This window comes from Halichoeres trimaculatus, unplaced genomic scaffold, assembly GCF_033239565.1.
Source record: "Halichoeres trimaculatus isolate MK-OKI-2021-1 unplaced genomic scaffold, fHalTri1.1 fHalTri1_scaffold_5, whole genome shotgun sequence".
Classification (NCBI taxonomy): domain Eukaryota; kingdom Metazoa; phylum Chordata; class Actinopteri; order Labriformes; family Labridae; genus Halichoeres; species Halichoeres trimaculatus.
The window spans coordinates 14215196-14228084 of record NW_027437183.1 but is presented as its reverse complement, the minus strand read 5'-3'; the positions used below and the strand labels follow the sequence as shown (position 1 = coordinate 14228084).

Below are 12889 nucleotides of genomic sequence, written 5' to 3'. Positions count from 1 at the left end.
CATCACACGGTCCTGCAGCTCATCACATCACACTGAAGTCAGCGTATGTTTGCACACTCACACACGCTTATATACTGTGAATGTGTGTTTGCAGTCAGAAATGAGGCACCCATGAGATACAAAATAAAGCCTGAAAAAGGCCGTTGCATCATTAACTCAAGTTTCTGCTTCACTGGGCTCTCTTTAATGTCCTCTGACTCTTTTCCGCTGATCACAGCGGCCTATCAGGGAGTGGGAATAAAGTCAAAGAGGAATGGAAATGAAAGGGCATGCCGGTGTGGCCGAAGGGTCACAAAAAATATTGTTCCAATAGACCTACATGTATTTATCATGTAAACTGATGAACAATGTTCTGCAGAAAAAATCCAAGAAGAAGCTTGGTTTTCTTTTGCATGAAGCTGCTTTTATTTCACCAACCTTTTGTGTTTGTGCTATCTGCTCTGTCAGACATGAAGCTCTCACAGCAACAACACAAGGTCAGCAAATAATGACCTGTTGGGCTATACCTATTATTACTGTGCGATGCTGTAATTTTATAGTGCTCTTCTATTTAGATGTAAACAAACCCAGATAGGAAACCACATTCGTAGGGCAGTACAGTCATAGTCTGTGTAAGGTTTGATCCACACTGCTTATAGCGCGTTACAAGCACGTGCATTTTGGCAAGGAGGGCTGAAGGCCAGTAGGCTGCTAGCTCTGCTAATGTTAGCCACACTCGGCAAACCAATTTGCATTCATTTTCCCACAGACCCAGAGAGCCCACGTAAGGTCGTGTAAGATGAACAGTTTTTGGTTTCTAACCTTTACCTTGTTGTGACCCTGATGAAAGTCAAAAACATGTTAGTCTAGAATTGAGATGTTCGCTTTACTCCAAGTATTTCTGTAGTTATGACCTTTAAAACTTCTTATTCCTCTCTGTGCACCTTAGAAGTATGGGGCATTTTGACAGAATTGTCTGCCTCTAATGATAACTGAAATGCAACATTAAGGAATGGGTCTGTACCATAGACTGTAAAAAAAAAAAAAAAGGATGTCCTCTTGCCCGGCTCAAAGTGAGGTCACCACAAAAACTGCTCCCCCTGGTGGCTGGCTGCAGTACAGGTTAAAAAATCCGGCTATCCAGTCATTCCAGATGAGCTATGGTCAAACTTTAAAGAATTAATACACCTCAAAGAAATGTTTCTTACGTCCAATTGCTGTGGTGATTTGAAAATATCATTTGGCTGTATATAAGGATGAGTTCGGTTTATACAGCTTTTACATTGTTTATAGAATGAAGTAGAACAAAAAACTCACCCAGAAGGCTTTCCTGATCCAAGCAGTGCTTCGGGAGATATTTAGATCCAAAATCGTGCAGCGGACGTCCCTATGATGGGATTCATCGGGGCATAGACAGCGCCGCTCCTAAAACTGCATTAATGGTCCAAAAATTCGTGTTTTTCACCAATATTCCATCATGGTCCGCTCCAGGATAGTCCTCTGTTGCAGTCTGTGTCACTCCAGACAGCGCTGTGTGGCTGTACTGACCTCTGAACTGACGAAGGCTGACAGATGACTGCGCATGCGCAGTCATCTGTCAGCCTTCGTCAGCTCCCCAGAGAGTATTGCGCATGCGCAGAACTTTCTGGAGCACTGACTCCTTTCTTTGAGGGGCAAAGGTAAACAAAGTCTTTGTGAGTTCAGACGTCAGTACAGCCGCACACTGCTGTCTGGAGTGACACAGACTGCAACAGAGGACTAACTTGGAGCGGACCATGATGGAATACTGGTGAAAAACACGAGTTTTTGGATGATTGATGCAGTTTTAGGAGCGGCGCTGTCTGAGCCCCAATGGATCCCATTATACGGACGTCCGCTGCACGATTATGGATCTAAATATCTCCTGAAGCACTGCCTGGATCAGGAAAGCCTTCTGGGTGAGTATTTTGTTCTACTTCATTCTATAAACAACGTAAAAGCTGTATAAACCGAACTTATCCTTTAAAATACAAAAAGAAAAAACGGGAACAAATGCAAAGAAAAGTGGAGATAGTTTTTTGAGAATTCAAACAGGCTGTTCATCAGCTGATCAAAGGTGTAAACAATACCCTAAAAAGACCAAAATAACACCTAAATAAAAATATGTCAAAAAAACAACAACTCAGGAGTTAATAGCCCCACTGTTCTTGATAGATGGCTTCAAAAAACTACTCACATCCTGCTAACTATCCACTGGTGGGATTTGAAAATTCTTGAAATTTTTCCCCTGGTCTTGAGAATTTGTTAAAGGTTGGGTTATGTTTGGGCTCAAAACTCTGTTATTGTAACAGTTCTCTGTTCTGATTAACTTCCATTTTTATTCAAATAATTTAGACTTTTTTTCTGAGATCTAAATTTTTTGTAACTATATTTTTACAGTAAATTATCAAGAGCATATTGGTGGGTATCACTTGGATCCTATATATATCGTAGGGTCCTTGCCCGTGTCCATTTATGTTGAAGCACAAATGTGATGTGAAAGCAACCCCAGGGGGTCATGAAGAAATGAAAAGAGACACACCAGGCTTGTGGGTCACTAGTTAAGTGGTCCTGGCATCGAAGAGACATCTGAGCTTTCATAATGAGATTTTAAACAGCCTAGTTTTATGATCATTTCGTTTGACACCAATGTTTTAACACTTCTGACAAGAAGTCCTTGACTTTGTTTGCTTTGGAAATGGGCAGCAGCAGTCCAGAGATTTTGCCTGAGACGAGAGCTTTCATTTCATCAGTGCTTTTTTTCATTTTTTCCACTTCCTCTCATGTAGCCTTCTCCTCTGTTTCCTGCCCTCTCTGTCCTCGACATGAGGTACAACAGTCACTCTCTGCCCCCTCTCCATCCCCCGTCATGTGCTTGTCACTTGTTTCCCTTCTCCCCTCCAGCATCACCACGCCACTTTTACAAGTCACCTTTCCTTGTTGCATTTGTGTTTCCTTGTTCCCTTTTCATTCCTTACCTTCTCACCTTTTTCCTCTGCCTTTGAATCACATCCTCACCTCTTCATGCCCTGTGCGTCTTTTGTTCCCTCTCCTCTTTATCTCCTGTCTTCCTGTGGGATCACAGTGGTTCATGCTCATTGTTCTTATTCATAGCTTCTACTCTTGGTATTGGTTTTGTAGGCATGCTGTTTTGTGCGCTGAGTCCCAGCACAGCAGGTGTCCTCAGCTTACTGCTCTTCATCTCAGCGCTCTGTTGTTGGATATTAAAACATGCTGCCTTTAAGCTCAGGAGTAATACTCTCACAGTCTGTTTACATTCTGCTGTTATTACTCATTTAACCGTCCCTTCATCTGTTGCCTCTTTGGCTTGCATCAACCTTTTTATTAACACAACTTCTGCACACACACACACTTGGAAATCTGTGTCCACCTGTTAACCCCTTTTGTTTTGGAGGCCACTCTGTATAATCCTTTTTAATTGGACTGAGACTTGTTAAAGCCTCTAATTGTAACAGCCTTTTGTGATTACCCTTTAATTAAGAACTGAAATATTAATAGATACACGCACATGTGTTTAACTAATGTTTCCTTCAGTTAGGTGACTTATTTAAGAAGATCAGACCAATTAAGGAATGCTTAGTACGATCTTATTATTTGACTCAGAACACACCTTTTTCAATTTTCTTGTGCACTGGTTACACACATTTACACACTTACACACTCATTCCAGAAGGTCCTCGTGCTGAAGGTAATTATGCAGGTTTGATGACAGCTTTTCCATTAAGCCCCTCTCAAACAGCCACTCTTCACTAGTTTGATTGCACTGTAATGACAAAGAACTAATTAGCATGACAAGTATTCTTTCCAGTGATTGGCTGCAGACCAAGTGTCATCATTACAACACTCCGCTCCTACAAGGGCCGACACATTTGTCAGAGGGGTTTTTGCAAGCTCTTCTGGGACTGCGTCTGTGTAAGGGAACAAGTTAGCCCAGACGGCACGTTTGTCTGTTGTACCTCATGAAATAGATGTCCCTGGAGGGAGTTCATTAAACTGACCTGCTTTCGAAAGGTTTGAGGAGGACGGTCAAGCAATGTGACATGATAACAATAATTAATCAGTGGGGAAATCAAGGCAACAAATGCACTGGACCAGAAACTGAATTTCACTCTACCCACATTCCACACCTTTACATATTCACTACTGAGAACCATATGTTTGGCTTTTGAGCTTCAAAAGCCAATACATGAAACACATGAAAAAATCAAGTCTTCACCCTATTTATACAAAACTCTGACAGTAGGTGTGTACCCCCTGACTTATTTGCAAACAGCAGCAGGCATTCAAACTTTTCTGAGCTGGTGTGATTGTCTTTTGCTTCACTTCACAGAGAATAAATGACAGTGTGCTTGCCCAAGGAAATGTGTCAGCTCAAGTCAGCCATCCAACTTTGCCTTTTTTTTCTTTTTTCCTCTATTGTCAAAACATATTTTCCAGGGCTGTCTTCTGTGTACTGTAGATAATTGGCAGCGGTTGCATACACTCCATCATTCTCCCTGGTGCCAGGTTTGTGTTTGTTGTACAGAATACCTCAAAGCTGTAAGCGATAACAGGTCTGAGTTGCCGTTTTTTGCAACTTATTTCAACAGGAAAAAAAGAGAATCTTTAACACTGAAAGGGCTCCTGAAGCTTCTACTGTAGTGCCACTACATTTTCAAGGACGATGTTTTTACTGATCATATTTTAGAAGAGTCAGGAAGAGATGCTGGATTTCCCTCTGTTTATGTAGACTTGATGAAGGAATGACGTTTTTGTCTGACCTCTGCTTTTGAGGCAGCCATCGCCTAAAGTTTAAGTTTGTGACTGACATATTTTTAGATTTGGCAAAAACATTCACTTGGGTTAGGGACTTGAAGAAAAACTGAAAGGAGTTTGGAGGTCAAAGGCAGGAGAGGGGGACAGCAGTAACCAATAAAATGACAAATGGCCATAAATGCCTAAGAGTTTGGTGGTAGCCCTGCTTAAAGATGTTTCATAAGCTTATTTTGGCATGCTTTAACATTTAAATGAAGAAAAAAAGTGATATGATATGATATATGATATGATATGATATGATATGATATGATATGATATGATATGATATGATATGATATGATATGATATGATATGATATGAGATATGATATGATGTGATGTGATGTGATGTGATGTGATGTGATGTGATGTGATGTGATGTGATGTGATGTGATGTGATGTGATGTGATGTGATGTGATGTGATGTGATGTGATGTGATATGATATGATGTGTTTTTACTTGTGGCTCACTATGACTCTTTATTGGTCTCATTTTATGTGAGCTCCAGGCCTCTAGATTGTCACTGTTTTATTGGTCCATGAAAAAGATGCTTGCCACAGTTACACTGTGAGTCCCTGTCCCCTTGTTCTTCTTCTCCTTGATTATTTATTGCCCGCAGTCAGAGAAACAGGGAGAGAAGCTGTATTCATGTGTGTGCAAAGCTCCTTAAAACATCTTGATATTTTGGAATGGGATGCTTGTGTGAACATGGCTGAAAAATTTACCAAAACTTTGAACCCATGTGAAATTTCCAAGCAAAGACTGATAGAGACATTTTCCGATTTGTGAGCCAATGTGACTGTAAGCATGCGGATGGGGGTGAAGAGGTTATGTGACCTGTACAAACCTTAGATAGACCAGACTCAGTCTAGATAGACTGGGACTTGCACAAAGAAGCACAATCATTTATTACATGAGAACTCCACAGATCCACACAGCTGTCCATATGCATGCAGCATTTGTGTCATCGAGTTGCTTTCTCCTCACTCAAGTTGTTGGCGTTGCACTGAGACTTCTGCGGCCTGCTTTAGATTTCATGTCCTGCCTCAAAAAACATATATCCTCGGCTGCACAGGGGAGACTTCATTCTGTAAGGCAGGGGTTCCCAAAATTTTCAGCCTGCAACCTTCAAAAAAAAAATTTGGGGAGACCAGAGACCCCCCTGGCCCTGCTGTGGCAATACTCAAATTGGCCTTTCAAAAACAGACGAAAATGAACCCAAAAAAAACCTAAGACACCTAATTTAGCTGAACGGTCAAGAATAAGACTACTTTTGTGTTAATATTGCTGTGCTTTCTGAATTTATCTTTCTGAACTCTCCGTCTACGTTACAGTGCAGGCTGCTGGGGTTTGATGTGCAAGTGCCCAAGTGAGGCTACCTGCACACCCCGTATCTGTATGGTGACATATGTGCAAGTCTTCAAGTTTTTGTTTGTTGTTATCATGTGCTTATATGCTGAGATTTTTTTATCTTAGTGTACTCTCCCCTTAGGCAGTGCACACGCTGCTGCCCCCCAGGTCTCACTCTTCTCCCCCTGTCCTTGTCATTCTCTCTTTTTCAATGTTCTTAGATTAAGGGAAACTGAAATGTAATTTTGTTGCTCTGAAACATGTGCAATGACAAAAAAAGTTAGTATCATCTGGATTTTTTGTTTAGCGATTTTGATTCATGATTATTATTTTTTTTTTGTTTCCAAAATTGTTTTGTTTTTTTTTTGACACATTTTGTCCTCCATATTAGTCTTTGTTTATAAGCTGTGATGGAAAAGAGTTGAGATGTCACATCTCCTGAATAAATCCTGAAAACTGACTCACATGTGATGAGCATTTTGGGGGGGAATATGGCTCCTGAAATAGTCTCATCATAGTCATCATCATTCAACTTTTTCACATGGACTGGTGTTAAAGAAGCAGACTAAAGTCGTACACTTTGAAGAATCACAATTTAAATCAAATCGGCACCCAAAAATCATAAAAGAATTTAATCGGGTCTGCTGTTTATGTATTTTTTGTATGTGCATCAAGTTTCAAGTTATGTACGGATTATCAGTGTGTTTTTATGTTGTATGGTAAGGGAGTTAAGCAGTGGGGAGGTGTGTCTTATTTCACGTAGAAGGGCCTTAGCTTTGGCTGGCGAATGTTTTAGTGAGGGAGTTCACTGCTGTCAGTTTGTTGTTCGGTGCCCTTGAAAGCTTCGTGATTTCACTGTTCTGTCCTCGATATATGTTTATAATAACAGACAGACAGCTAATCAGGTCTTTCTGGCGGGCATAACAATGCGGTGTCATCTGGCAGGTAACCACCAACGTCATCACACTCCACCGGTAGATAATAACCACAACATTGTAAAAGCAACACATCAACAGTAGGCTACGCCATGGCTGAGGGGGCATCTTACAAGACACGCTCCAGAGCGTCATGTACTTCTGATACGTCAATAAACCTGTGGACAGCAACGCAACGTCAGAGTGCTGATGTCAAGAAGAGTTTAGCTGTCTGTCAAGATTTATTATGAACATATATCAAGGACAGAACATCGGGAGAAAAGCATATTGTCCGGCCTAAATCATTAATATCGGACTAAAAATGTTAAATCATCAGTGTTTCACAGCCTCCACACTTAACACACATAAGGAACCACTGCTGTAAGGGGTGTGTGGAAAGAGCAACTTTGGAAATTATTGGAGCAGAGTTTCTAAATAAGTAGGGAACATTGCACTTGTGCATGTTTGTACAGAAGCTGGAGAAGCTTATTTTAATGGTTTTCAGACGCTCAATGTAATTTAAGTTGGAAATTAAAGATGTGTGCATGTAAAGATGCTGCCAGTTTTATAAAAATATATAGACCTTGATTTATGTGTTTGAGCCGCACACACCATGAAAAGGGCGTAGGCTAATTCTTTAAAAAAATCTGTGTCTTTTATTGCCCTTTTTTAATGGGATGTGCTGTGTAGCTGCAGACTGTTCAGAAACAACTAACAAGCATAATCTGCATCTTATGAGTGTTCATTCATGGACAATAGAACCAGCAGATAAAATACAATATGTGCTTCCTTTCTATTATTGCATCTTCACAGAGTTTGCAGAGGAGCTGAGAGATTGATGGCATGCAGTAAAAGATTTTGTAGTCTGCTGAGAAGAACTCTTCAGCACTCAGTGTGAGAAAAGCGGACCAGTGTATCCATTCCTGCCATGGGGCATGGTAGAGAGATCACAGACATGCTATTATCACCTAAAAAATCTGAACTGAAATGTCTGCAGAACATTTTGAAAGCTCATCCCAGATCTGCCAAAACAGACATGAATCCATTTACAAGATGTAAAGACTGGGGTGAGCCCATCTGTGCAAGAGAACGAGAGAAAAGAAAATCCCTCAAATCCAGATTTGCTAAAACAGTATCAAAGAAGCAAACCAAGAAAAATATTTAACCTCCTGCAAAAAAAAGACTTAAAGAAAAACAAGTACTATATGCAATCAGAACTTGTTTTTCAAAAGAACTAGATTTGCTAGATTTTTTTATTTGAGAAAAGTTTGTATGTGTGAGGAAATTAGTGTGCAAAATCTCAAACAACTGGAAAAGCCTTCGGTTTGAGGAGGTATTAAATGTGTAACAGTGCGTGAGAAGGAATATGAGCAGCTCATCGTCTGTCGGTAAATTCAATATCTTTGTGACTGATGTTCTCTCTAATAAAAAGCAGGCTTTGAGACACTTCCTTGGGCGGCATCCTAACTGCAACACTTTGATTTTCTTTCTTTCCCCATGACAGTTGGCCCTGGAGGATCCGGTGCACAGCGTTTCCCTGCAGCAGTTTGTCTACGAGAAGCTGAAGGCGCAGCAGGCCCTGATAGGGGACCAGGGCTTTGGGGCCCTGATGGAGACGGTGGACACAGAGCTCGTCAGACAGCTCCAAGAGTTCCTGCAAGGCCTCTGAATCATGTCTGAAATCCTCAACTACCTTACACAAACATCAAATGCTCCCCTCTTTCCCTCATTTTTCAAACTGTACCTGAAAGGCAAGTGGACACCTTACCCCAACCCCCCCGAACCTGTTCCCATGCTATGCCTTATCTATATATTCTAGCCTTGTTGACTGTCCCTAGCTAACGCCCCTTGATGCTGTTTCCTTTCCATCTGTTTTTTTATCAACATGTGGTCTGTGTGGGTACTTAAAAAAGGTCTACCACCCACATAAAAGCATCACCAAACCAGAGCTTCCACTTAATTCTCCTAGTTTCTTCTCTTTCTGTGGTTTTAAGGTAGAATGGACAGTTGGTAGATCAGCTGAGGCACGCTGAGATCATAGAGGGAAATTCAGAGCTGGAGCCTCGGACTATATTTTCTACATCAACACGTACAGATTGTAGCAGAAATGTGGATGAACCGTACCTAGAGGACCTAACGCAGTGTTTACAGAATCTATTCTTAAAAGAGAAACAAAAAGACATGTAATTTTGTATGTATGTAAAGTATGGATGATGTTCTGCATGAAGATGTTTTACTTTTTAGTTAGTTTTTACTTTGTGGTAACTTCTCTTCTCTTCCTTTACAAAAAAATAATTTTGTCATAACCAGAGGTCAAGCTGAAGTAACTACTGAGAAGATTCGAGTGATTTTCTTTCATTAGGATTATGATTTTGAGGGATTTTTTTTTTCTTGACTTTGAAAAAGGTGGATTTTTATTGTTCGAGTGCTGAACCACATTTCTATGTAAATACATACTGCTGCTAATTGATGGTGTGTCAGAGCACTTTAATAACCAAAAACTGTTTCACATGTTTCCTGTATGATACATCTTCTCACATCTCTGGACTTTTAACACAGTGTGGTAGAAGGCCTTGGGAGCGGTGCGGCAGGATTGCTGCTCCACAGCTCTCTTTCTGAATTGTCGTCATATTTCATGTCTCTATGCTAAATTACACATAAAACTGACTGCAAATGTAACACACCATTAGGTTGTGTATTTACGGTGACTTTTATTTCAAAGGATTTGCCCGTTTCTAACTCCAGTGGCTGGTTGAGAAGTAAAATTGTGTGCCAGCGTGATTTTGTGAGTCAAAATACATAATGTCTTGTAGTTTTTCTCATTTGAACAGTCATTTGTTACATTTTAGTGATAGAAATGAAGTTTGAGTGATTGAGTTTGAGAGAAATATGAAATTTCCTTCAGTCCTTTTCACAGATGAATGGATTATTAAAGGGTTTGGCAGAGTAATGTGGAGACTAATTTTCCTTCATTCGAAGTTAAAAAAAGAAGCATGATGAACTCCGGGTCAGCCCTGCCTTCGTAATCAGTTCTTCTGGAACTTACTGGATTCATGTTTTTATTTTCTCTCATTAGGTTGGTCACCCTCCCTGTGGGGAGATAATCCTGACACTAGCTCCTTTGACACTGTGATAAGAAATGAGTAGCAGTCAGAATTACAGCCTTATGCTTTCAGCCTTACCTTTCCTTGAAACTCAAGACCTTTCTTACTCTTTTCTCCATTTCTTAAATAGTTTAACAGTAGAGGAAGGATTTCTGTACTTCTGTTGATGACGGTAGTTACAAAGCTTAGATGACAACAAACACTAGAGAGATGTTTATGATTGTGTTTTGATGGGAGATAATCTTGGTTGCTTTTTCCAAAGCTTTCAATAAAATGCAGTAATCGGCCAAAATAGAAGTCTGTATCATTCTTTGTTTGTGATATGCATGAAACTGTGAGTGCTCGTTACTTTCAAGATGAGTCAACAGTTTGGTCTTTTGTAGGGAGGGGTATCGGTATCGGGGCCGATACCAGTGTTTTTTCAAAGTATCTGTACTGTTGAAGGCTGAAGATACCAGCATCAGATACTCTTGGCAAGGAAATCTTACGTTAAGTAAGTCCTCCTCGCCACTAGTTGCTTCTAATTGCTGCAGTTTAACAGTACGGCAAATGTGTGCCAGGTCCTGTTCAGACAGCACAAATGAACCAGGGAGAGTTAACAGTTAAACTGTTTTATTTTGCTCTTTAGTTTACTTTAAAATATACTTCAACTCTGACAGTTGTTTGTTTTATTGTACACTTTATATATATATAAAGGTATTGAACATCCCTAGTCTTTTGGATATTGTTGAACTCACAGACACAGATGAGACCACCATGACACTTGCATCAAGCTAATCACAAACCCAAGGATTTGAAGGAGGGCTTCCCCATGAAGTCAAACACCAAAGACCCAAATGTTGGCAGCACAGCGAAGAAGAGGAGGAGCATTTTGGTTTAGCCAGTAATCAAGGTGAATATTCAGTCAAATAATCCAACAACATACTGAAGATGCACGAGGTAACCTTAGATCAAAAAGAAAAGGATAAGGAAATTTGATAAGTACAAATAGTCGCACTTATTGCCAAGGTTGGACGCAGAAAGACAGTCACTTTGAATTTCTTAAAAGATCCTGAGGGTTATGGGACAAAAAGTCAAGTGGTACATTCCCACCAGCTTTATCCATTACCTCAACTTCAAACTCTGATCTGTTGATCAGCCAGTGAACAGCCTGTTTGAGTTTAGATGTATAATTTAATGATTTACTTTCTGTCTTTTTTTGTTTCTTGCTCTTATTTCTTTTTTTCTTCTTTTTTTTGTAGTTTGAAGCTCTGCTGCTTATGATCCATTAATCTGAAATGTGAAGTCTTGTAATTTTTCCCCTGGTCTTTTTTTTTTCAGGAGCATATTACTGCTTCTGCTACTGATAATTCTAATAATGATGAATGTTCTTGTGCAGAGCTTTAATGTACGTGCTCTGCAGAGATTGAAATTGTAAAAGAAATTACAATTTTAAAAAGAGAATTTTAGTCTTTAATTGCCCCTAACAGAACATGCCTGTCTGATACCAAGGAGGAGACTTTTTCATAAATTGATGAACTGATTGAAAAAGCTGCGCTCATGGACACTTCTCTCTTATTTTGGAGGCATCCAGATGACCTGTCTCCTGTGTTTGAGGTTCCTCTGCAGGCATGTATGGATTCACCATATCAGCCAAGTACAAGGGTGCAATGCCATGGATTATTTTTGATTATTTTATGAGTTAAGCTCTAACCTGAAGAGGGAGCCAGTGAGGAGAGGCCAGCACCTGAGTACAACACTCAAATTTATGTGGCCTGGTCTGAATACCAGGTGGTGCGTTCTGAGCCACATTAAGACTGTGAAAACTCTCCTTCTACAGACCTGATGGGAGGATACCACAAAAATCCAGTCTAAATAAAACAAAGGCAGGATTTAAAGTTCAGCATTGTTACACAGGATTATAATCATGACAATATTAACATGATATTTTGGAGGTTCAAGGTGCAGCTGGGGCAGTAAAGTCAGGATTTTACATCTGTTGAACAGAAGTATGAGGGGGAAAGTGTTGATTATTCCATAAGTGTATGAAGGTGATAAAAAAAAAACACTCACATAATATCCTCAGGATGAGTTTAAAGTATCATGGATGTTTATTTTCAGCCTACTGATATAACCCAGGTTACATCTCATATTTCCCTCTTGTGCCTTCTTTTCTAGTCACCCCCACACACTTTTTTCACTTAACCATCTTGAATTTCCTCATTGTATTGTGTTACTCAGTAGATTAAATTTGCCTCAAGCATGATATAAAGACAAATTCTCCAGTAAGGCAGGATAAACCTATCGCAGATCTTCTGACAGTACTGAGATTGTAACATTTAGATTATATATTTTGAACCCAACGGTTTCACTCCTGAAAAAAAGTTAAAGGTCCCTTTTGTGACGACCAATCTTCAATGTTTCTTACTTCAACATAATGCGTATGAACTCAAAAACTTTTCTCTAACGCAACCAAACTTGATGTACACAGGAGCAAACAGGAAACAAGGCAAAGGGAGGGCTGTGATGTTCAATAAAGGTCAACAATCGTACCCATGGTGCCTAGCCTACAACACTGCAGAGGCCATACATCACGCACAGTTACAAGCAAAGCAAATAAATCCTGTGCAATTTCCCTCAGACAGACATCTTCTCCTATAAGTTTTTTTACTGACTCGTTATTTTTTCTTTTTCTTAAGAAAACAAACTCAGCAGCAGCCAGCATCAACC

The 12889-nt window shown here is 40.0% G+C and overlaps 1 protein-coding gene across 1 annotated transcript in view; it reads left to right on the top strand.

The window, feature by feature from the left end:
• ipo11 (importin 11) overlaps nucleotides 1-10464 on the top strand; it is a 135677-nt gene extending 125213 nt beyond the window's left edge. The window contains exon 30 of the mRNA XM_074670879.1: nucleotides 8581-10464. Within this exon, the coding sequence (XP_074526980.1) occupies nucleotides 8581-8745 (165 nt within the window). The 3' untranslated portion in view covers nucleotides 8746-10464. The remainder of the gene's footprint in view (nucleotides 1-8580) is intronic.
• Nucleotides 10465-12889: the final 2425 nt, after the last annotated feature.